The following is a 24,870-nucleotide window of genomic DNA, read 5'->3' as shown; positions in this document are numbered from 1 at the left end:
TTTTAATTCCATGCTGAAACATAAACAATGTATAGGCCTATGCATTATTTAGACTGCTCCATGTGAAGGTTTGGACATGTTTATTTTATTTAACCTATATCTAACCAGGAAGCTTTTTATCTCAAACACTTTAATTGATTACTCTATCAAAAAATAAGCACAACTACAAGCCAAGTGTACCTTTCTGTAGGCCTATAAAGCAAGAATACTTTGTTATACTTTTCTTTAGTATATCTTGATCAAAAGATTAAGTACAAGTAGGCCTATAAACCAAGTATAATTTGACTTTTCTGTATACTTCTCAGTATGAGCCCTTAGACTTTTCTGTATACTTGTCAGTATAAGCCAAGTATACTTCAACTTTTCTGTATACTTGTCAGTATGAGCCGAGTATACTTAGACTTTTCTGTATACTTGTCAGTATGAGCCGAGTATACTTAGACTTTTCTGTATACTTGTCAGTATAAGCCAAGTATACTTACACCTTTCTGTATACTTGTCGGTATGAGCCAAGTATACTTAGATTTTCCTGTATACTTGTCAGTATAAGCCAAGTATACTTCAACTTTTCTGTATACTTGTCAGTATGAGCCGAGTATACTTAGACTTTTCTGTATACTTGTCAGTATGAGCCGAGTATACTTAGACTTTTCTGTATACTTGTCAGTATGAGCCGAGTATACTTAGACTTTTCTGTATACTTGTCAGTATAAGCCAAGTATACTTTGACTTTTCTGAATATTTGTCAGTATGAGCCAAGTATACTTATGTATACTTTTGTTAAGTATATCTCTGATAAGTACATAAAAAGTAAACTGAAAGTATGCTCTCTTTTTTTAAGTTTAAAAGAAGTATACTTATAGCACACTTGAATAAACTTCTTTTTGGTAAGGGTGTGTATTATTTAGACTGCTCCATTTGATGGTTTGGACATGTTTATTTTATTTAACCTATATCTAACCAGGAAGCCTCTTGAGATACATTATCTCACACACTTTAATAGGCTACTCTGTCAAAAAATAAGCACAACAACAAGCCAAGTATACCTTTCTGTAGGCCTATAAGGCAAGAATACTTAATTATACTTTTCTTAAGCATATCTCGATCAAAAGATTAAGTACAAGTAGGCCTATAAGCCAAGTATACTTAGACGTTTCTGTATACTTGTTAGTATGAGCCAAGTATACTTAAGGCCCTGACACATTAAGCCGACTATCGACTGTCGGACAGTTTGGGGCCGTCAGTAAGCATCCATTGGCCTAGTTTTTTTGGTGTGTCCCGCACCGTCGGTTCTAGTCTGCCTGTGTTGGAATTTTTTCAACCAATTCAGCATGTTGATTCGGCACCAGCGCATGTCGGTGAGAGAAATCACTCTGATTGGCTGTTTAGCTTAAACCAATCAGTGCATGAGAGGAGAAACGGACGTGAGGAAAACAAGCCAACGAGTAAAGGCAAGAGGAAAAACACACAGAAGGCTCTTCTCATTTTTCATCTTCATCTCATCTAATCATTCCAACACACGGATATTTTCACAGCGACATGGCCGTCTGGAATGAAGCTAAGTGGTGAGTGAGGGTGGTGGGCAGAATGGTTGGCAAACGCTGCTTTGTTTCATGTACGCATCATAACAACAGCATTTATATCCGCAGTCCTCGGTCTTCCGGTTTCCCTTTTTGAACGACGAATACAGACTAACGCAACCTGCTGGTGTGGAAAGTTATTTCCTGTCATGCAGGGGTAGAATGGACGTGGTAGTTGCCTGTCGACGTGAGGCCGCTAGTTCTTTGATGTCGGCTTGGTGTTTCCCCAGCTTCCCCTAATGTAAAAAAGGATGCTTCACAAATAACAGCATAAAATCCATTCAGGACTATTACAGAAATAAAAGAATTGCAGTGGGGTCAACTGACTTGGCCCAATCAAGCACACAGTTTATGTACTGCAAGGTATACTATAACGATATGTTATGATGATATAGTAGGTAAAAGGGCATAATTAACTTACTCTAAACCATTGACACAGTGCAAATCCCCACTTGGAATTTAATCTGACAACAGTGGATATAAAAGGTTGCCACTGTCACTCACTTACCCCACAGAGATGCCATACATCCCGACAGAATATTAATAGAATATTATAGCAATAGGTGATAAATTAAATAGCAAAAAGGACTCTCTAAACTCTATTCAGTCATATGTGTGTGAGCTACTCAGACACATACTGACTGACTTAGAACCTCAATGACAGAACATCCAGTTAGACAAATATCAATATAATATAACACTTTCAGCTTATAGAAAGATGTTATGAACTATTATATCTGCATAAAAGGCAACATCCTTGACTTATATTAGTTTTACTCTGCACACTTGTGCCTGTAGAAGAGTATCAAAATAAAAAGCAAAGTCCTGGTAGTGATGAAATGAAAGCACCTTGGGCTATTGCTTTACATGTGTGGCCTTGTGAGAACACAGCCTGTTATATACCGCTGCAAGGCATTATTTACATGCACTATAAAGTCGTCATTGTGGGTGTAAAGGAGAAAATACAGATATCAAACTGGCTCTGTGTTGGGACTTTGCAGAAGAGAATTCACATGAACGCCTGAAAACCATTTGAAATGTTGTCGTACATGGCTGCATTTATGTTGTCATGCTGCATGTATGTCTTGTTGTTGTGTCATGATGGTGATGTACAGTCATGTTAGCTGGATGGGGCCCAAGGCCAAATGCAGACCGGGGCCTCTCCCTCTCTCGACCACACCGACAACACCAGGACTCCGTGCCCACTGAGTTGGAAACTGCATTTCTCAAGTATAAATGAAGACTTGTTACTGTATTGATTGATGGTGCACTTCAGCAGCGAGGGGCTGAAATCGATGAGCGCCACATGGAGTCTGAAGACAGAGGGCTGAAGACCGATGGCCGTGATGCCTACCCTCCTGAACACCCCAGAGCTCACTCATAAATAAATGAGGGAGACAGTGCATTTCCTGAAAAATAGCTTGCTTTGGGCCTCCGTATACCTTTTCACACTGAATCATCCATAGAACAGAGAAAAAAACGCTCCATTAAGATATTAGATATTCTTCATTCTGCAAATACGCGTCCTGTTTTTCATGGAACAGAGAATCCATTCATCAGAAATTAGTTAAAGAGGCTCTTCATTGCAGCAATAACATTTAGTGTGTGTGTATGTGTGATTATTCTCACACCCATCATAAAACTGTAAACAGTCTTGCACAAATTAATTTGGCTTGAGACTTACTGAGAGCCAGTAAGTATGAATTTCTCATCTGAGTGAGTCTGAGTGAAATTACTTGGAAGGCATTGCCTGTAATGTTAAATAAAACTCAATGGAATGGTTAAACAGAAAACATGACTTTGGGCCTCTTGGTGGAATACGATAGACCCGCATCTTGGTCTGTATAAAATGAACAGTATCTCACCTGGCATTTGTGGTTGCAACAACATGGAAAAAACATTGGATTCAAAATGTACCTTAAAGGAGATTTGTCAAGTATTCAATACTCTTATCAACATGGGAGTGGGCAAATATGCTTGCTTTATGCAAATGTATGTATATATTTATTATTGGAAATCAATTAACAACACAAAACAATGACAAATATTGTCCAGAAACCCTCACAGGTACTGCATTTAGCATAAAAAATATGCTCAAATCATAACATGGCAAACTGTAGCCCAACAGGCAACAACAGCTGTCAGTGTGTCAGTGTGCTGACTTGACTATGACTTGCCCCAAACTGCATGTGATTATCATAAAGTGGGCATGTCTGTAAAGGGAAGACTTGTGGGTACCCAATAGAACCCATTTTCATTCACATATCTGGAGGTCAGAGGTCAAGGGACCCCTTTGAAAATGGTCATGCCATGGCATGACCATTTGGTTGGTACCAATGGAATCCTTAGGTTTTTCTAGTTTCATATGATACCAGTATCTTCACTCTAGCTTTAAAACTGAGCCTGCTACAACCTAAAAATTTGTTAAAGAAATTAGTGGCGTTAAAACGAATTTGCGTTACTTTGTCAGCCCTAATTTGTAGTGAAGCTGTGTAGCAAGAGAAAGAGCGAAAGAGCTTTCCTACTGGCTGTTCATTCAACGGAGGAGCTGTCAATCACTCACAAACTACGATCAAACGGTCAAACTAGGCAGCGCTGATCAAATATGAATCAATATTCTGTTACTGTAATGCCTGTTTATCACCTCAAATGTTTTCAGAAACATCTTATAGTGTACTGTTTAGCTGTAAAAATAGAAAGTGTGCTCCGACTGGTGGGCGGTGCTTGGTATTTCCTCAACTGATCTCAACATGGCTGCCAGGTCACAAACTTTCTAATTTTACAGCTAAACAGTACACTACAAGATATTTCTGGAAACATTTGAGGCAAAAACTAGACATTACAGTAACAGAATATTGATTCATATTTGATCAACACTGCCTAGTTTGACCGTTTGATCGGAGTTTGCGAGTGATTGACAGCTGCTCAGAGATGGCAGGCACCAGCTCGGCTCTGATTGGTTGTTTTCCTCCGGTCTGTGAAATCTTGCAGATGCCATTAGGAGCATCGGAGGACACAGAGGCACATGATTTTTTTCAGATTTCCTGTCTCATGCACTACTGTTGGGATATAGTGACCTTTTTTTTTTTTAAATCATATTTGCTCCAATTCTACCCACTGCAGCTTTAATCCACATCCAATCCTCACTGAGAGCTAAACGTTTACAGGCAGGGCCTCCATTCAAACAGAAATCCTTCAGCTGTGAGTGACCGCCATCTAATGGTTATATATGGTAGTGTTTGTCCAGTAGGGTTAAACTCAGTTTACAGTAACTAATAACAGATATATAATAGCCTATTGTCAGATATTTAATCAATAACAATAACTGTCTAATAACACAAATTATCCAAAGGACTTGTTGTCTGTCACATATGATTTATTTAACGGCCCATCAAGCCCAACGCAGGCACACAACAGGTAAACACAACAGTGCAGGACGCTGTGGTGAATTACATGTCAGGAGATCCTTGTCTGTGTCAGCTCAGGAAAACACAACCTGAGCATCATCCGCTGACTTGGTCCTGATATGAGCATCATTCCTTCTATCTCAGGTCCCCGTCAAACCTCAACTTCCCCCCCCTCCCCAGGGCATGCTGCGTCAGGTCTTTACTGACATCCAGCAGGACTAAAATAGTGCAGGGATCATTCTTGAGTTCTGGGATGATAGTTTTGTCAGCTGCACTGTCAGCATGTTTCAGACTGAGTGTAGAAGCCAAAATGTGTTACAAATAGTCCCTTATGACATTATGTAAAGAGCCACAGTATCAGGAAAGCAGGAAATGATCATTACAGTTAGAATGTGTGTGATTTGAACAAATAAAGCAGATATTTTCTTTAACAAAATAAGAAATATTCCGGATTTTTGAATGAAATACAGATAATAATTTAGACAGCTTGTTGTTTTCTGACATCAGTGCTTCATATTAAATGACGCATTTTTGTATTAAAATATATCATCACATGAGGATACCCATACAAATTAGCTCAGTAGGAAAATATACAACTAAAAAGTAGCTCTATTGCAAAATCATTATTATAAAATTCAGATGCCATGTTCCACATAGCAGTTCTGTTGGGCAGGAATAATTCCACAGTATTAAATATTCAGTGTAATTCAGGGTGTGAGCAGACGGCAAACTGTGGGTGAGCACAAACAGGGCTACACCAAGGCATTGTTGAATAATATGTCCAAATTGAAACAGTGACATCTTCGGTAAGGCAAGGGCATATTATATTGTAGAGATTGGACTTTCTGTGCCCAGATGTAGAGCTCCTCAGTACACCAGGTACTTGAATTCTGAGTAGATGAGTGGAAACATGACTGTGCAGGCTCGGTACAGGATGGCTCCACTCTTGAATAAAGCTCGAGGTTTGGTGCTCCACGACTCAGACTTAAAGTTGACGTAGATTGCGTACATCGCCACAGCAAAGAAGTGTCCAATGAGGGTCATGGGTTTGGGTGTCAACCTGGGAAAAAATCACAATGTCGTTAAGTCTCTTTAAGTCTCATGTGTTAAAAGGAATAGTTTGACATTTTTTGGGAAATAAACTCGCCAAGAGTGAGATGAAAAGAGTAATTCCTTTCTCGTGTCTGTACGATAAATATTGTAGCCTAGCGCAGTGGTTTTCAAAGTGGGGTCCGGGGACCCCCAGGGGTCCTTGAGGGCGTTCCAGGGGGTCCCCAGCAAAAAGGAGAATCATTTATTTTCACTATAATCCCATCCATAAGTAACACAATGACAGAATGTCTACTTTTGTAATGGGGTTTCATACTTTCCGTAATAAAATATCTAAAAGCAAAAATGGGGGACCCTGGGATAAAATCTTATCAAATGGGGGCCTGAGATCGAATTTATGTCAGTTTAGGGGTCCTTGACGTGAAAAAGTTTGGAACCATTGGCCTAGCTACAGCCAGCAGCCAACTGGCTTAGCTTAGCACAAACGGGTAGCATTTGCTCACTGCTGGGCCCAGCTAAGACAAAGTCCAGCACATAATAATCCCCGTAAAACTGAACATGTCATTTTTACACAGTTAAACAACATGTAGCATAATTAGTGAGCTTTAGCTTCACGTTAGCTTTTGCTTCATACTAGCTTTCCTGGAGTCTTGTCATCGATGGGAGGTTGCCGTAGGAAGAGATACAGCCTAATGTGTGAGCTTCTGAGGTGTTAGTAGGTGGATTTTGGATACAGCCAAGCTAGCCACATTTCCATTATTTATGCTAAGCTAAGCTAGCCGGCTCTAGTTTCATTATTTAGAGTAGGCTACATGTGTGGTATCAATCTTCTCGTCTAACTCTCAGCAAGTAAGCAAAGCAAAAAGAATATTTCCCAAAAAATACTGCTTTCCATCATGCCATATGAGAACAATTCTGTCTATCCTATGTTATTGTGGAGGACATTATTTAATGCTTACACTGAGAGGAGTCCAATAGGTCCATTAATGCACTCCCCACCGAGCTTGAAGTACTGGAAGCAGGCTTTCCTCAGCTCATGGAGAGACTCTGGTTAACACAAAACAGGCACATGGACATGATGACAATCAAACAGACCATTGAGTGTTTGAATTTATTGCAGATTTTGACTTTTGTACTTATTCTATGCAAAATAAATAAAAATTTCTGATCCCCTGTCATTTGTTTTCTGTGTGCTATTAGATGCAGAGGCAGGCAGAGACTCACGGTCTGTGGCTGCAAACAGCTCATACAGGGCCTGGGCCAACACATTCACCACAAAAGAATGTGATGACTTGCGTTCCCAGTGGAATTTTTTCTTTGCCTATTGAGAAGAAAGAAAGAAAGCCATGTAATATGACACACTGGTCTGCAGTCTCTCTCACCTACAGCAGAGGGAATAACAGCACAAGGCAAATGTGATGCAGTAGAGGCTCCAAATATAGCTGCTATGTCGTACACTTACACAGGCCTTGTTTTTCATATACATTAGAGAGTTTCTATTAACAGTTTTAACGTGAATGCTTTTAGAGTTTAGAGTCAAGATAAACAGTGAGTTGTTGGCATGAAATTGGTTAGGTCTAGTCCCTGTGTTCACCTGCAGCATCACCCCGTCGTCGTACAGGTCCGGGATGTTCTTGAGCAGACTCCTCCAGATGCGAACATCGTTGAGAGCAACACTCATCCCTCCTCCCGTCAGAGGATGCCTCATGTTGTAAGCATCGCCCAGGAGAAGCACGCCTGAAAACGACAGACTGCTGTTAGTCTCTCATCCAAAATACATCACTCCCCCACCCTCCCAGCACTTTGTAATACTAAAATCCTCCAATTAGTACCAAACACGGTGAACAAGATGAATTTTAGTGTTTCTCTGTGCTTTTTATTTCAAATGGACAGTTAAAACCTTTTGGGAGTTTAAGTTTGTCATCACTCATTATTACACCAAACAAAGCTCACTAGTGTTACAACTCCAATCCAACACCCACATACAGTTTAATTTAAAAGGAATAGTTTTCGACATTTTGGGGAGTATTTTTATTCACTTTCTTGCCGAGAGTTAAATGAGAACATTGATAACACTCTCTCATGTGAGAATAGTATGGATCTTCTCATCTAACTCTCGGCAAGAAACCTAATAAGAGTAGCCAATTTCGCGAAATGCCTATTCTGTTAAATTAAGTAGCCTATTGATCTATCAGGTAAAAAAAAGAAAAAAAAAAGTATTTTTGAATTTATCCATTAAACAAAGTCTACTAATAACTTTTCAATAAACCTTGGAAAGAGCATGTATTTACAGCATTTTAATTCAACTTCAAATGCAGACTAATTAATTGACAACCAAGAAAGCTCTTTAATTTTTTTCATCACACAGTAATGACCAAAGCGGTGCCCTACTCTCTAAGACATGCATCATGCTGTACACAAGCTGAAATCAGCTCAATAGATTCCCTCTGGCCGTCTCTAACAACACTCAGTACCTGGCTTGTTGACAGGGGAGGGAGGGAGGAAGCTGGCAGGCATGGACCGGAGTCGATCGTTCTGTAGTGCCACCATGAAAGGCTCCTTTAAATGCTCTGAGGGAAAGAGAGAGTGCAGGCGGTCGATCACTCAGATGGCTACGAGGATGGAAACCTTTAAGGTGCACGCTGGGCACCTGCACAAGAAATAGCTTTTTCTTTTGGTGTGTGAATGTACGTTTATTAATGTATCAGTGTGACTGACTCCGCCATTTCAGCTGGACCTCTGTCAAGGTTACCAGAGCTGGTGCTTTGATATTGTGGCTTTGATATTTCAGCTGAATAGCAGAGTGCACCATGAATGTCAAATCCTTCAACTGTAGCTTCCTTGGGCGTACACACAACAGCACGGGCAGCAGTCTGGATCTATTCCTGCCTACCACGACATCTGGCATCACTGCCATTATTATGATCATTTATCACGCTACAGGGATTCTTCCTCAGGCCAAAGGTCATTTTCACTAGAAATAATTACTAGGGTATCAATTGATTAAAATATTTAATTGCGATTAATCGCATGATTGTCCATAGTTTATATAAAAAAGTTTTTTTAACTGTTCAAAATGTATCTTAAAGGGAAATTTGTCAAGTACTTAATAATCTTATCAACATGGGAGTGAACAAATATAATTGCTTTATGCAAATGTATGTATATATTTATTATTGGAAATAATTTAACACAAAACAATGACAATTATTGTCCAGAAACCCTCACAGGTACTGCATTTAGCAAAAAGAATATGCTAAAATCATAACATGGCAAACTGCAGCCCAACAGGCAACAACAGCTGTCAGTGTGTCAGTGTGCTGACTTGACTATGACTTGCCCCAAACTGCATGTGATTATCATAAAGTGGGCATGTCTGTAAAGGGGAGACTCGTGGGTACCCATCCATCCATCCATCTTCAACCGCTTATCCGGGATCGGGTCGCGGGGGCAACAGCTCCAGCAGGGGACCCCAAACTTCCCTTTCCCGGGCCACATTAACTCGTGGGTACCCATAGAACCCATTTACATTCACATATCTGGAGGTCAGAGGTCAAGGGACACCTTTGAAAATGGCCATGCCATGTGTAAGTGAGCATTATTTAACCTCCTTTGCGACAAGCTAGTACGACATGGTACCAATGGATTCATCAGGTTTTGTAGTTTCATATGATACCAGTATCTTCACTCTAGCTTTAATACTGAGCCCGCTACAACCTAAAAATCGCAAGCTGTGTTAATGCGTTAAAGAAATAAGTGAAGTTAAAACGAATTTGCGTTATCGCCTCAACTGTGACAGCCCTAATAATTACATAAGAATAAAACCTTTTGTCAAAATACAAATGTATCTCATCTGTCTCTTACCTGGCAGCTGAGGGTGTATCTTCTCAGCCATGTACTCGGAGAGGTTGCGAGGCATCTCCCCCCTGATGTCCACCAGTACTCTGGTTTGTGAGGAGGAGACCTGGTAGACGAGCACCGGGCTCGGGTTGGCCAGCACCAGCTCAGCATGGTTTGCTTTGAACTGGGGACAGTCCTGGAGAGAAGCACAGTGATAACTCAGAAATGAAGATTTTTATATGACTCGAGGTGGTGTTTCAAATTAGTAAAGGTTCATTTATAAGGTTACCACAGCACACATTATTGATTTCCCAAATCAATCACACATTACATTTTAAAAGTAATGCATCATTTCAAGTGCTATTAAAAGGTCTTATAGAGAGCTCCAGGGATGACATATTTTTGTAGAACAAACAGGAAGTTAGCATCGCCCTGGTTCCTTCGAAAAAAAGCCAATGGGATCATTTTGGATTATTGCAAAAAATAAGCTCTGTGGCAAACAAACGTTTATGATACTTGCAAATTTTTTTAAGCAAGATAAACTCCACAAATGAACACCACTTCTATGATTTTTGAAGTGTAAATGCGTCGCCAGAAGTAAAAAGCTAATGTTAGTCCATAAACGTAGAAGTATACACAACGAGGCTGTAAAGGAGGACGAGTCGGCGTGATGACGTTTAGTAGTCTCATTTAGCCACTTGTTAGCAACCTCTTTTTTAAAGTCACATAAAGGCTTCCAAATTTTTGGTAGGTCCAAAATTTATGTTTTGTTTATCTCTGCAGAAGATATCTGACATTTGATTCCCACTTCTAACAAGGCTCGTGAGCCGATAGTAAAACGTGGTACCATGTGGTATCTCTGGGTCGTCAGTTAGTGTGGAAAAAACTGATAAATGGCTGAGATTGACGGTAAATGCCTGGCAACGACTAGTTGTGAAGTAAATGTAATGGAACGGGGAACGGAGAATGCAACATCTAGTGACTTAATGTTAATAATCAATAGCACCATTAGGTATTTATAGTCAAAAGTATCACAGATTTGAACAATTTACAGTTGCCACTAAATCTGCACATTATTTTCTCAATTAACTGATGAATAATTTTGTACATAAAATATCTGAATATAGTGAAAAATGCCCGTTATAATTTCCCAGAGCAAGCATCTTTGATCTATCCGACCAACTGTCCAAAACCAGAAGATTTATTCTCATACTGTATATGACAAAGACATATTAGGAAAGATTCACATTTGAGAAGCTAAGTCAATGTTTTGTATTTTTTCTTGAAAAAAATACTAAATCAATGAATAATTTTCTGTAAATCCACTAATCGGTTGATGGGCTCAAGTCATTTCAGTTTATTCAGCTGCAGTGTGATGATAGCTACAACATTGGGTGGTATTTACCGTCATAAGGCATCCAACAAAGTGAGAGGAGGTGTGAGCTTTCCCAGAGACCAGACTCTTCCTGAATTTGGAGAAGCAGCCGTCGGCCACCACAGTCAGCGCTGCATGGATTTCCTACAGAAAACAGGTTCACACAGTTATCATACACCCTCCTCTGCAATAAATAGAGTAACTCTTTCCATGAGGTGGAGGGGTAATGGAAAGTGGAATATAACGTTGTGCATGTGCAGCAGAGTTTCCTCCTCTGACCTTGATGTCTCCAGTTTCTTTATCCCTGTACTGGACTCCGGTTACACAGCCGTCCTCTTCCTGCAAACTGGTCACGGTGCCTTCTACGAATGTGACACTGGGGGGCGCAATTAGGCAGTTAAAGGGGTTGATGTGAACAACAGATTTTTAACTATATTCCTGTATACTTATACTTCTTTCCAACCCTAAGTCAAAAACAATGTCGTCCAATCAGCCAGTTGGTAGGTTGGCATATGGGCTCTTTTTCATGACTCACTTTGGCTGTGCCAGGGCGGTTCTCCTCAGGCCCATGATGAATCGGCCGTGATGGAAAGCGCGTCCACAGTGGACGCTGTCCTCCCCCTGAGGGTAGGGGATCTCCACCTCTGTGCTGCTCTCTATGTCGTGGATCACATAGCCGTTCACCTGATGGGCATCCAGACCCTCCACTGAACCTGAGGGCAGACACACGCAACAGGTTGGTTTCACAACACGCAGCCATTGTTCACTCAATGTCTGCTACTGTTTACATACAGTAGTAAGTACATTTAGTACATGTGACTCAAGTGCGTGCACACTAAATGGAACACGGAGCTGATATCCTCAACCTGTAACTCTATATTGTTTATGGCTCCATCAAATGGAAATATTCTAGATGTATTTTACTTCATTTAATACGCATTTCCCACAAATTCATACTGTCATATTTGGTACCTTTAGAAACTTTGTGATGAGCACTAGAATTTAAAAAGTCTGTAGATTTGAACAACGTTTGGCTGCGCAGCATCAGATTACAAAGATTGGTGCACTGGTTCATTGAACCAATATTTTCTGATAGATTTTCTGAAGATTTTACAAATAATTTGCACCTGCAAGATGGACATTTTGAAGAAGGGATATGGCATAAATATGACAGAAAAGACGACTTTATAACAGGAATATTACCATAGCATTAAAGAACTTCTTTTTTTTTTTTTTAAATCATAGTAGAGCATGATGTAGTCTCCGAACATTTAGGAAATATTTAGGGAGAGATTACAAAGAGATTCTGCCGATCACTGGCTAAATTTATGTTTTAGGCACACATCATCTCCCCACTTAGATGTATACAACTTACTTATTCAGTCAAGCTGGATTCATTTGTTATTTGGATGATTTAAAGCTAGTGGTTGGTGATTTTGAGAAACTAGCAAAAGTACGCTAGATTTTAAAAAGAATTATCCAACCTAAAAACCCCGCTTAGTGTCGCAAACTCTTTTCCAATGAAAGTAGCAGCACCAGCTCCAAAAGTCCCTAAATCTATAGAGGAAGTCACTACGTCGGCAACACTGACAGTCCGTCCCTTCAGGCCTCCCTCCAAAGCCACTTCCCCCATATTATCATTATCACAGTCCTGTGACAGCCACAGATACCGCATCTTTCTCTTTTTTTTGTCAGAGCATTTGATTTATTGATTGTTGTCGAGGTGTAATGAGAATTTCAACTAATATAACAGAAAATGTTTCTAAAATCTTTACCAACCCTACCTTTAATAACAAAATCAGCCGGGTTCTCTGTGTTTTAGAGATTTGTTTTGGATGTGACATTCAAGGAACTCTTTCATTAAAAAATACCATGGCTGCTTGTGTGGAACACTAACTCTTTACAAGTACAATGGTCAGATGGCTGCAAATGAAAGCCATCGTTTCATGTAGAATTTCCTGATTAAAGCTACACTGATCACAAAGTATGAAGTGTACATGTAGATAAACAGAACTACAGAAGTAACTGTTTTACAAAAACATTTCATATTTAGGAATAAATAAGCAGCAATCAGAGAGCAATCTAGGTATTATGTTGTTTTAAAGTTTAACACTCATCTGATCTGTTTTATCAGGACTGTGTGAGTCAGATTTGATTGGCAGCACAGGAAACGTAAGCAAACAGCCCTCACCAGATTCTGATTCAAAGATTGCTAACTCTGATTGGTGCACGGGAATCTGTGACCTGCCTACTTCAAACCAGTGACAAGAGCACAGAAGAATACAGAAACCTCTCATGTGAAATAAACTTCATGTAGTGTGTGTGTGTGTGTGTGTGTGTGTGTGTGTGTGTGTGTGTGTGTGTGTGTGTGTGTGTGTGTGTGTGTGTTCATCACTCATAGTAAGAAGCTGGTTGAGAAAATAGGAAACTATAGGAACTAAAGTGATAATGCAAAAGGGCTGACTGTGATCCTTTGTACATTGGGAGTGTGTTTACAGGTGACTAACAGCAGCAGCAGCAGCAGCAGCAGCAGCAGCAGCAGCAGCAGCAGCAGCAGCAGCAGCAGCAGCAGCAACAGCAGCGTCTATCACTGACCTTCCAGTCCCAGGTCTTTGAGGGCCCTGAACCCTCCAGGCTGCAGCAGCTCCCCCACTATCCTGTCAGGCTCCTTCAAGTCCCTCTCCACCACCGTCACCCTCCTCCCGTCCTTGGCTAGGACGGCCGCCATAGCTGACCCCAGGACCCCCGCCCCGACTATCACCACATCTGGTTCCGGGGCCACTGAGGGGCCACAAGCTGAGGCGCTCTGTGAGGTAGAAGAGGACTCTGGTTCTACTCTTTTCCTTGTTCTCTGGCTCTGGAAACAATGAGGTGGAGAGTCTCATAAGTGTAAAGTCCAAACTGAAACTGGACTGTAAGGCAAACACTGGAAAATGATTCTATACATCTCTCTATAACTACAGTTTATGTAATATATAGATATGGAGAGGTAGATAGATAGATAGATATATAGAGATAGAGCGATAGAAAGATAGCTATAAATATATACTGTAAAGCTAGAGAGATAGAGAGATAGATAGATAGATAGATAGATAGATAGATAGATAGATAGATAGATAGATAGATAGATGGATATATGGTGATATATACTGGAAAAACAAAGTTCGGAAACTTGTGTTTGGTGGATTATTTCTCTGTTGTTACAATGCTAATGGTCATTGTATTTTACATCGTTGGAAAGCCTGTTTATTTACCTGATATATAGATACAGATATAGATATATATACATATAGAGAGAAAGATAGAGATAGATCGAGATATATAGAGATAGAGATAGATATAGACATATAGAGATAGATAGATAGATATAGATATATATAGAGAGATAGAGATAGAAATAGACAGAGATAGATAGATTATAGAGAGATAGATATCTATAGATATATATATTTATATATACAGTATATATATAGAGACCTATACAGTATATATAGATAGAGATAGATAGAATTAAATATAAAGAGAGATATATATCGATGGAGATATCCAAATAACCAGCTATATCTCTCGGATTTCAGTTGCAGTCTTTGAATATACAATACATTAACGTTGCAAGCATTTTAGTAGAGAAGAAATGAAAGCGATGCTTCAATAAAACTATACGAGTCTATAATAAGAAGACATTAGTTTATCCAGAGATTAAGCTCACAAAAATATATAAAATATATATAATAATTACTTTAATTTAATGGAAAAACGACATTTAGTCTTTTTTTGTTTTTTTAATCTGCCTGTGTCTTCCTTTGTTCACATGATTAGTCGAACATGTATCCACAGGAGTTGTCTTACCTTTTTACAGTTGTTCTCCGCTTTATCGCTCCTCTGTGTTGAAGTTTGGGGGATTAAATGTTTGATAACAGGTAAAAAAGACAAGAGGCTCAGAGGCAAATGAAACACCTGAGAGACTCTGAGCTTCTGGATGTGGAAATATCTGATATATGATAGCAGCAGCCCGACTGTTAGAAATAAGGCTGCGGCCATCACAAGCTCTCTGTGGTCCAAAGTCAAGATAGAGCTGGACTTCTTGTAAAGGTACGTGAAGCTGGCTATTCCCAGGAAAGTCCACATCTTTGTCGGATTTAAAAAAAGTTTTAAAAAATAAAATAATAATTAAATGGTGAAAGCACTACTGAGAAACAGGTTTTCTTTAGGCTGACAGAAAAACACCATGCAATTAATAATTAGTCTTCATGTTGTTTCTCAGGTGCTCCAAACACAAGTCAGCCAACCCAAACAAAAGGTTACCTATGTAACTCATGATAACTAGCTGGCAGACAGTCGGAGAGATGCTGCTGAATATTTTATGATAATGAAAAACACGGACAACTTCTGATTGGGTGCTTTTCACGTCCCGCCTCCTCTACAGCTCGACCCTCCAATCAGCAGTGACGTGTCGGTGAGCAGAGCTCACGCTATCCGCTGATTGGACGGCTGCGCAGGCTCCGGGCCGCCCCTCGGCCGCTGATTGGACGATCGACCGGCACTTGTTCTCCCCTCGGCCGCTGATTGGTCGGTCGGCCGGCAGGCTGGTAGTATGATGTGATGTCAGTGGAAAGGTGCGTATTTCATTGACTTTACAGACAGTGAGGGGGGACCTGCTGCAAAGCTCCTGTTTGACAGGATCTACCACTCTGGGCTGTAAACATGCTACAACAACAAAATCCTTCAGTCTGTCACAGCTGCTTTCCTTCTCCGTCTCCAGATGGCAAAGTGTTACCATGGCAACTTAAATTGTGAATACCAAGAATTAATATCAAAATATTATAGCCTAGATACATCACAGAAATCTACATTTTAGCTTTTCTTATTTGTTGTGTTCACTAAATACATATTCAGTGTTTGTAACAGAAGAAACAAGGCCAAATGTGTCCATGTGTATTCTGGCTAATAGAGTGCTAGACCTACAGGAGTGAGTCCTAAAACCAAGGCCTATGGAAAGGAGGCTAGGTCACTGGCGGACATGGGTCTTGGGGTATGGGGGATAACACATGCGTAGTGTAACTGAAGCTGTGGTTGTGCGTTGCGATTGGCTCAATTTCGGCAAGTGCGGACCAGATTTTACTGCGCATGTGTTATACCCCCGGAGATATGGCGCGTGACCCAGCCTCCTTTCCATAGGCCAATTGTCTAAAACCAAGGCCTATGGAAAGAAGGCTAGGTCACGCGTCATGTCTTTTGGGGTACCACACATGCGCAGTCAAATTTGGCCTTCACTCGTCGAAATTGAGCCAATCGCAACGCACGACTGCAGCTTCAGTTACACTACGCATGTGTTATCCCCCATACCCCAAGACCCATGTCCGCCCGTGACCCAGCCTCCTTTCCATAGGCCTTGCCTAAAACCCGGAAATTAGTTAGCATTTTAGCACTTCTGGTTCCCTCGTCTGAAAGTCAATGGGTTTTTAAATAGATTTTTGGTTAGATGCCTGAAATAAGGTCCGTTGTTAACACAAGCTTAAGAGACTTCAAAGTTTTGTTCTATGACATGAAATTAATCAATACATACACAACTTGTGAATTTTTAAGCTTTTATATGTCTTAAAAAAGGGCGGTTGCTAACAAGTGGCTAAATGAGACTACTAAAGCTAGGTTTAAGATAGGTTTATGCTCCCTGTAGTGAAGCCTGCGGGCACCAGAAAATTATGTCATCACAGCTTTCGCGTGATGCGCAAAGGCTCCGTTGTCCCTGTGCTCTGTCGTGCACCTCTGAATTTTTTTAACTACTTCTTATTATGCAAATGCATTAATTAGTGACATCACCACGTTATCGAAGAAAAGGCAGGACTTCAATCAAGGGGTTTCAGGCAGTTCAGGAGCAGTGTTTCTGTGGGGAAGAGGAACTCCCTTTGGCGTGGACTTTGGGCTTTGTAACTTTGCAGACCTTTTACATGCACACAAAATTATATAACACACTAAAGGAAAGGGGGAAAGCTCAATAGCATAATAAATCCTCTTTAATATCTGTGTAGACTGGATTGTAGAAACTGTAAGATAAACATGCTCACTCATCAACTGCATTGTGATAATATGTTTTATTACAGAGTGAACATCAGTAGTCATCAGCTAATATGAATATAGCCACTCAGAGTATCCAATTCCAGATGTTATGTCAATAGCACCACAAATACATAATGCTACACTGATTCCCAAAATGTTAATAGGTCTATCAGTTAGTCTGTCATGGTCATGTTATACATAAACATTTCAGCTCTCTACTTGCAGTGTTCAGCATCTGTATTTTTACTTTTTAAGTTAGTAAAACAACTGCAAATAAATGCAATTCTTACTCCCAGTGGGATTAATATAGTGCTCTACCTTTCTAACACTCTGTGTGACACTATCTAAGGTCAAAGGTTATCATGTCATAATGCAGACACAGGAGAGCGAAGCTTTATCATATGTAGTGATTAAAGATTGATTCATATTTCTCTTGCTGCCCTGATGTCACTTTCGGCTCACCGTTCTGCTTGATGAAGGCCTGGGAAAACAAAACGCATAACCTCATATATTTGAGACCATCACTTACTGTATATTCCTAAGAGTATCGTAAGCTACAACTCTCTAATAGTCTTACCTCCATTTCCTCCAAGGTGGCAGAACCATCCTCCACTTTCTGTCCGATACCATGACTGAAGCTTGAGTATCTCTCCTGTTTGAATCACACATAGAGACCAAACATAATGTAGGATGTTTCCTAATAATACCTGAAAATTAAAGTCTATTTAACAGTGATTCTCCGTTAGCTTCACACATACCTTCACCATACCGGCGATGAGCCCGTCCTCAATAAGGCGAACAGCATTTCTGAGTCCTCTTGCAAAGGTGTCCATGGCTCCGATGTGAGCGATGAACAGGTCGTCCAGGTCTGTGGACTCCCTGCGCACCTTAGCATCGAAGTTCAGGCCTCCTGGCTGCAGACCACCTTGTTCAATGATGGTCTGGAGAAGGTTAGACGTTAAAGAATAACTGGGTTCCTGTATCACTGTTCTGATCTATACTACAGACTGTGCAGTAAACATTTATATGAACATTAAAGCTGCACTAATCAATATTTTTAGATTTACAATGTATCACATGACTAAGTGTATTGTAAACGGGTCCCTCCTAGTGATGCAGTTCCCTCTACATAGCTTTTTAACCTCTTTAGCTATCTTAATTTTTTGGTTTTCCAGCCACAAAACAACAGAAAGACAAAGTTAGCATCTAGCTTGTGAACTTAAAGGCGCACATAGCTGCTAAAGAGTTACATATTTTACCAACTCAGAGCCAAGTGGAGAGTGAATATTTACATTCACCGTGCGTACAGAAATGTGACTCCAAATCAATGCTAACATTGCTCTGTGTCTGCATAACACGTTCACCATATCAACTTTATATGGTGATAATAATGTTGCTATTATAGCTTGTTCGGCTGCCCCTAAGTGGCCAAAATATCAATTAACCAAATGATTACTCTTCTCAACCTTTGCTAAGTATTAGTGCAGTGCCCGTTGAAAACATGCCTGTTCAGAACGGGCCAAATGCGTGGCCTGTAAAACACACCCAAGTTGCCGCTACTCACGGTCAGAAACATCGGTGAAATACACTTAGGGGAGGTAACTTACAAATAAGCGTACTAGTTGCTTTCTTTGACATTACTACCGTGGTTATAAAGTAGAGCAAGCATTTAATTAGCGTAGGTATTTTGCCGACGGTAACGTTATTAATGTTATAAGTTAGTATCAAGTCTGACACCGGGGAAATACTGACTTACTCACGGAGAATAACTCACCCCAGTCGTGCTTACTCATGGTCACACTGGTGAAATACACTGGTTCATAGCCAGCATCCATGTAACATAGTCTATAACGTTAATATAACTGCAGTCGATGAGCCGCGGTCTGCTCGCTGCAGAAGTGAGGAAAAATTTGAAAAGAAGCAGAAGTAAACTGAATCGCGGTCTGCCCACTGCGGACGACATGCTGGATTCAGTCTACAGAGCCCTGAAGCACTGCCCATGCTGCTGCAGAGCAGAGCGCTGTGTGCTTGTTTATTCAAAGTTTATAATATTGAACGTGTCACGTGTCCAAATTGCACCAAATTCGACAAAGCACTCCAGGGGGTCACCAGCAATACACCTGCTAAGTGTAAAGTAGATCGGATGAGCGGTTCTCGGGATATGCGAAGGACATACCCGTATACCCACAGACAGAGATTCCTCGCTTTATAGTTGGATATTAGCAATGTTAGCTAAAGCTAAACTGTATCCTTATCTAACATCTAACACAAACATCATTAGCAGTAAACTCCTGTTACAAATGAAAGAAATGTAGTTCACCTTCATGACCAAGGTGGTGTTCCTGATGTCCATGGGGAACTGGTCTGTGTCCCACCCCAGGTCAGGAGAGCCAGTGTTTGAGTCAACTGAACCCAGCATGCCAAACCTGTCCACCAGCAGGCAAGGAGGATACAGAATGGGTTAAAGATGCTGTTGATGTGCCAAAATTGTGATGCAACAACATTTTGCAACAGTGTTCACTTAGATATTATGTAAAATGTCTCACGCAGAGGCCATGACAACATCATGTTCGTAGGAGTGTCCTGCCAGGGTGGTGTGGTTGGGCTCGATGTTCAACTTAAAGTGATTCTCCAGACCATAATGCTTAAGGAATCCGATGACACTCATAGCATCTATAGAAGAAAGCGACATGTAAAATGCATCATTAAGACTGCAAGATTATAAAGCATGTTTGTTCTGGTAAAACTTACCATAGTCATACTGGTGTTTGCAGGGCTCCTTCGGCTTGGGTTCGATAAGAAACTGACACTTCAACCCAATCTTCTCTTTGTAATCTGGCGACAAATATACAGACATCAAACTGACAGTGTGCCACATCCTGACCACAACTCTGATTTGGAATTAATCCCATATTCATGTGCTCACTTACTGACAGTCATTTTGAAGAAGTTGGCCATGTGCTTCAGTTCAGCAGCAACATCAGTATTATGGACGGACAGGAAACCTTCCCTCCCTCCCCAAAACACTGAGGAGACAAATATACAATAATTTGGCAACATTGCTGCATTGAAGGCGATATTTTAGACACCATCAAGTCAGTCATACCAAAGTTTTCTGCACCCAGCTTCTTGGCAGTGTCGAGCCCCTTCTTAACCTGAGCGCCAGCGTAGGCCAGAACATGGCAGTCAGGGTTGGTGGCTGCACCATTCATGTACCTGTCACATGAATAAAATGTGTATATTATGTTTTTTTACAGCCTAAATGAGCAAGAACATCTTTCCCTGCATGTTTTCTGACACTGACCTCGGGTGGGCAAAGAGGTTGCAGGTGACCCACAACACCTTGATTCCAGTCTGGCTCTGCAGCTGGAGAGCCAGGTCTGTTATTTCATCCAGATTCCTGTTGGACTCCTCCAGAGTGGAGCCCTCAGGAGCCATGTCCCTGTAGAAAACACAGGACAGACATTGTTCAGAATACTGTAATACAGTGGTTCCCAACCTGAAGTCCCCTCTACTCTCAATTTCAATAAGGTGATTCAGTTATTTATGGTGTTGTTAGGTTGTTGCTAGATTGCCCCGTTAACACAGGTGCAGACCTCCTTTAGTGAGCGCCGCAAGCAGGAGAGCAAATAGGAAAATGTTGTTTTTGAAAGACTAAACGCCAACAAATATGGACTGAAGTAGAATATTTCATTAGATAAAAACGTGCAGAAAAAACTGTGCAGAAATACCTACTAAGCAGCAAAAAAATATATATTTTCAAATAGTTTTATATACAGTATATTAAAAAAAATATCCAGTAAGTGTGTTATTAAGATTTTAGTTATAAATGTGCAAATCTAATTTTGACAACCTCAGAGCAGCCAAATCCCACCCCCTTTGATCTTTGGCGCCCCCCTAAGGGGGGCCTGGACCCCAGGTTGGGAACTACTGCTGTAATACACAAGAAAAATCAAATACTTGTCCTTGTTAGATTTCATTACTTCTAAATGCTGTTAACTGAATTTATTGTGGCAGTTGTGCACAGAAGAGGTGGACAAAGGAGAATTTAAAGGCACAACCACACTGAGCAAGTACACTGATCTATTTATACCATTATTCACCTACATGTAAAGTACAGGTAGTTTGATTATGCAAGCCCAGTTAATAAATATAATAATAAAAAAAGATTAAAAAAAAGGAAATGGTCAATTACCTGTCATGAAATGTGTAGTATTTCACCTGTGAAAAGAAGCAGAGGTCACAAAGGACACGCACAGTAAAACCTATAAATCAACCGTGTGTAACTGTGACTTTCATTGTAAAACTGAGGTGATTTCTCTCACACCAAGCTTGGTGAAAAACTCGAAAGCAGCCCGGAGTCGCTTCTTGGCTGAGTCCATGGGAGTTCCTTCATTCCAGGGCCGGTGGAGGGTCGGAGACCCGAAAGGATCAGCTCCTATAAAAAAGAAGATAATATCTGTTGGCCTCATTTAAAAATGTATTTTTGTATACAAATCTAAAAATATGTAAAAACTTTAATAGCATCGAAGACAATAGAATGACAGTGTTCATGTGTCTTTACAATAGCGTGGTTGTTACAGTACCACTGCCACAGAAGGAGTGCCAGTAGCAGACGGAGAACCTCAGCCAGTCCTCCATCTTCCTCCCCATCAGCACCTGCACAGACCAACACTGATCTCAGCCTCAAATAACACCACTCTCAAAAAAACTAAAACTTAAAAAAACATTGAAATGTACAAACATTACAGACATGTACTCCACATAAGCACTGCTCCCAGTAGACCACTTACACACCAAAATCTGACAATAACTGCACTATACTGTATAATGACTGTGCAATATCAACTACTCAGGTGTAATTCATACTGTGCAATATTTTCAGGTGGAATTTCATTTCATTCTCACTGTGCAATATCATTTTCCACTTATGCAATTTTGTTAATAGTCTGTTTGTTGTCAATACTGTATATACTGCTCCTATTTTTATACTTCCTTCTATTTAAATGGTTCATATTTTGTTACACTTTGTTTAGCTCTTTTTTTACTGTGTTAGCTGATGCATCTTGTTTTTTGCACTATCCCCTTTGCTGCTGTACACTGCAAATGTCCCCACTGCGGGACTAATAAAGGAATATCTTATCTTATCTTATCTTAATGTTACAGAAAAAAAGGAAATTAATTTAAAGAAATAAATGGAAATAATAATGATAATTTAAAAAGTATAATTGGGATAAATATATTTTAAAAAATATAAAATTATAAGAAAGATAAAAAAAGCTTACATTATTCCTCTTAATATAGTTTACTATACATTTTTTCCAGTTTTATTAGTTTTCCTAGAAGGCTATAAGTTTGAGAGTCTTGATATATTCTTTAAAATCACATAAAAATCCAATGAAATTGGGAGTAACTTTTGTTTTACATTTATGCATGTAAAATGTACCGATAACTCTAACTCTGTTTTCAAACATGGCATACACACGGCTCTACAGATGTCAGGTATGCAGTATGTGTCATCACAGTAATATGTGTGTGTGTGTGTGTGTTCCACACTTACCTCCTCTGCATTGTAGTGTTTGAAGCACATGACATCTCCTGGCCCAGCACTGGGTGAGTATGGGATCTTGGGAATGCCTGTGTGCACCATAAATATTGTGCAATATGCAATGAAACAAACACATATTGACCTCCTGCAGTCATGTGACATATGGAGGGAGAACACATGCTATTAAAGTGGTTTACATATGACTGTAGTATCTGTATCAAAACAGATTTTCACACATTCAGAGTTGAAAACTACTTGAAATAATACAAAATGTATATGCAGTTCATTGACAGCATGCAGCCTCCTGCTGTATCATCTGCTGCTGCAGACAGACATGTGTTTGTTTGAGCTCTGTGCACAACAAGGACCCCATTGTTCACATGTTGTTGCAGTCACAGTGCAACATTACGGACACTTTATGTACACGAGACATATATACAAACACGCACACACAGCAGACAGTAAACAGCACTTGAAATAATAAGATTTACCCGCAAAGAATTCCTCCTGAGCTGCCATTTCTGGATCTCAACTTCTCAGTTTCCTGCAAGCTGACTGAAGTTAGTCCACGTCCTTCCTCCACAACAGAGAGCAGTTCTCTGTTCACACACAAGGTGTCACTAAACCCCTTTAAAACCCACTCTGTTGTATATACATATGGTATATTCATGTATAACATACACACACACACACACATTAATACATTGTTTCTTCTATATATATTTCCAATACTTTTTTTGCAGATATACACATACATAACATGTATATTTTCTATCATAAATGTTGATATAGATAGATAGATAGATAGATAGATAGATAGATAGATAGATAGATAGATAGATAGATAGATAGATAGATAACAGAAAAGAAACACCTCTCCATTTGGTGAATTTGAACCCCACTACTTTATTAATTTTATTGGGAGTTAACAGTGCTTACCACTGCACCAACATAGCATTAAGCTAGACAAATATCCCAAAATATGCCATTTTTGTAGTGAAACAAGTATATTACTTTTTTCCTCTACCTCTGTGTACAGTAATAGAAAATATATTTTTAATAACATTTTTAGTTATTTGCAAAACAAACTTAAAATTCAACTTGACTCTCCAATATCACTGTGGGCTACATACTATAGTTGTAATTGTACTGGTGGTACTGTACATACCTATATTATGTAATGTTTAGCCTTATATGTGAATATAGGTTAAGGTTATATGTTTTGATAACACGTATAATAATATATAGCCTATATATGGTATGGATATTTTAAATGAATATTCTTACTTATTCAGTTTAAGTATAGACACCTCTCCATTTGGTATATTTGAACCCTACTACCTCATTATTTTTATTGGGAGTTAACAGTGCTAACCACTGCACCAACATAGCATTAGGTTAGACAAATATCCCAAAATATGCCATTTTTGTAGTGAAACAGGTATATTACTTTTTTCCTTTTTAATTACATTTTCAATTATTTGCAAAACAAACTTAAAATTCTACTTGACTCTCCAGTATCCCAATGGGCTACATACTATAGTTGTAATTCATACTGTACATACTGTACCTATATTGTGTAATGTGTAGCCTTTTTAGACATATTTTCATAATACTTCAAATTAAAATATATGATATTATTCAAATGTCTTAATATATGTGAAAAAACAGATTCAAACAGAGTCAAAATATATGTAAACACATAGTCATCTTTCAGATTGTCAGTAAATGTGTAGTTGCTTTTAATATTTTATCAGTGTTAATAATAATAATAATAATAATAATAATAAAATAATATGTTCTAGCGTGTAATGCACAAGTCAGTGTTAATGCACCCCATGTATCTGGACCAAACTTCCAGAATACCTGAGGTCTGCTCCAACTCTCAGTTTGTTAGCTTCAGACTTTTCCATCTTCATCCGTCCAGCAGCACCTCTACATTCTCCACAGTGACAACAACAATATATTATTACCCCTGCTTTATCAGCCTCTGTGTGCTCTCCTCTCATGACC

General features: G+C 39.6%; 2 protein-coding genes across 2 annotated transcripts; both read right to left on the bottom strand.

The window, feature by feature from the left end:
* Positions 1–4,935: 4,935 nt before the first annotated feature.
* On the bottom strand, positions 4,936–15,594 carry sqlea (squalene epoxidase a). The gene is made up of 11 exons (XM_074654611.1): positions 15,102–15,594; positions 13,848–14,109; positions 11,788–11,965; positions 11,532–11,628; positions 11,283–11,396; positions 9,902–10,073; positions 8,512–8,607; positions 7,632–7,774; positions 7,262–7,358; positions 6,997–7,084; positions 4,936–6,047 (listed from the first exon to the last, which is right to left on the bottom strand). The coding sequence occupies exons 1-11, from the start codon at positions 15,378–15,380 to the stop codon at positions 5,855–5,857; spliced, it is 1,719 nt and encodes a 572-aa protein (XP_074510712.1). The 5' UTR covers positions 15,381–15,594; the 3' UTR covers positions 4,936–5,854.
* A 1,721-nt stretch (positions 15,595–17,315) lies between these two features.
* Positions 17,316–23,412, bottom strand: LOC141779662 (uncharacterized). Its single transcript, XM_074654593.1, has 14 exons — positions 23,349–23,412; positions 22,870–22,946; positions 21,896–21,968; positions 21,635–21,747; positions 21,505–21,530; positions 20,614–20,751; positions 20,416–20,525; positions 20,240–20,335; positions 20,061–20,144; positions 19,856–19,982; positions 19,630–19,735; positions 18,068–18,250; positions 17,887–17,961; positions 17,316–17,790 (listed from the first exon to the last, which is right to left on the bottom strand). The coding sequence occupies exons 1-14, from the start codon at positions 23,374–23,376 to the stop codon at positions 17,707–17,709; spliced, it is 1,320 nt and encodes a 439-aa protein (XP_074510694.1). The 5' UTR covers positions 23,377–23,412; the 3' UTR covers positions 17,316–17,706.
* Positions 23,413–24,870: the final 1,458 nt, after the last annotated feature.

Source organism: Sebastes fasciatus, chromosome 12, assembly GCF_043250625.1.
Source record: "Sebastes fasciatus isolate fSebFas1 chromosome 12, fSebFas1.pri, whole genome shotgun sequence".
In the NCBI taxonomy this organism is placed as follows: domain Eukaryota; kingdom Metazoa; phylum Chordata; class Actinopteri; order Perciformes; family Sebastidae; genus Sebastes; species Sebastes fasciatus.
The sequence above is the reverse complement of the archived record's forward strand: the minus strand, read 5'-3'. Positions and strand labels throughout refer to the sequence as shown.

Bases quoted from the DNA above. Each gene is read 5' to 3' on its own strand.
- sqlea (XM_074654611.1), bottom strand. From the start codon at position 15,380: ATGTGGACTTTCCTGGGAATAGCCAGCTTCACGTACCTTTACAAGAAG. The intron at 11,629-11,787 runs GTGAGTCATGAA...TGCGCCCCCCAG, and splicing joins ACCGCCCTGGCACAGCCAAA to TGTCACATTCGTAGAAGGCA. The intron at 11,397-11,531 runs GTCAGAGGAGGA...TGTTTTCTGTAG, and splicing joins AAGAAACTGGAGACATCAAG to GAAATCCATGCAGCGCTGAC.
- LOC141779662 (XM_074654593.1), bottom strand. From the start codon at position 23,376: ATGGCAGCTCAGGAGGAATTCTTTGCGG. The intron at 22,947-23,348 runs GTAAATCTTATT...TGGTGCACACAG, and splicing joins TCAGGAGGAATTCTTTGCGG to GCATTCCCAAGATCCCATAC. The intron at 20,526-20,613 runs GTCAGTGTCAGA...TTCATGTGACAG, and splicing joins AACCTCTTTGCCCACCCGAG to GTACATGAATGGTGCAGCCA.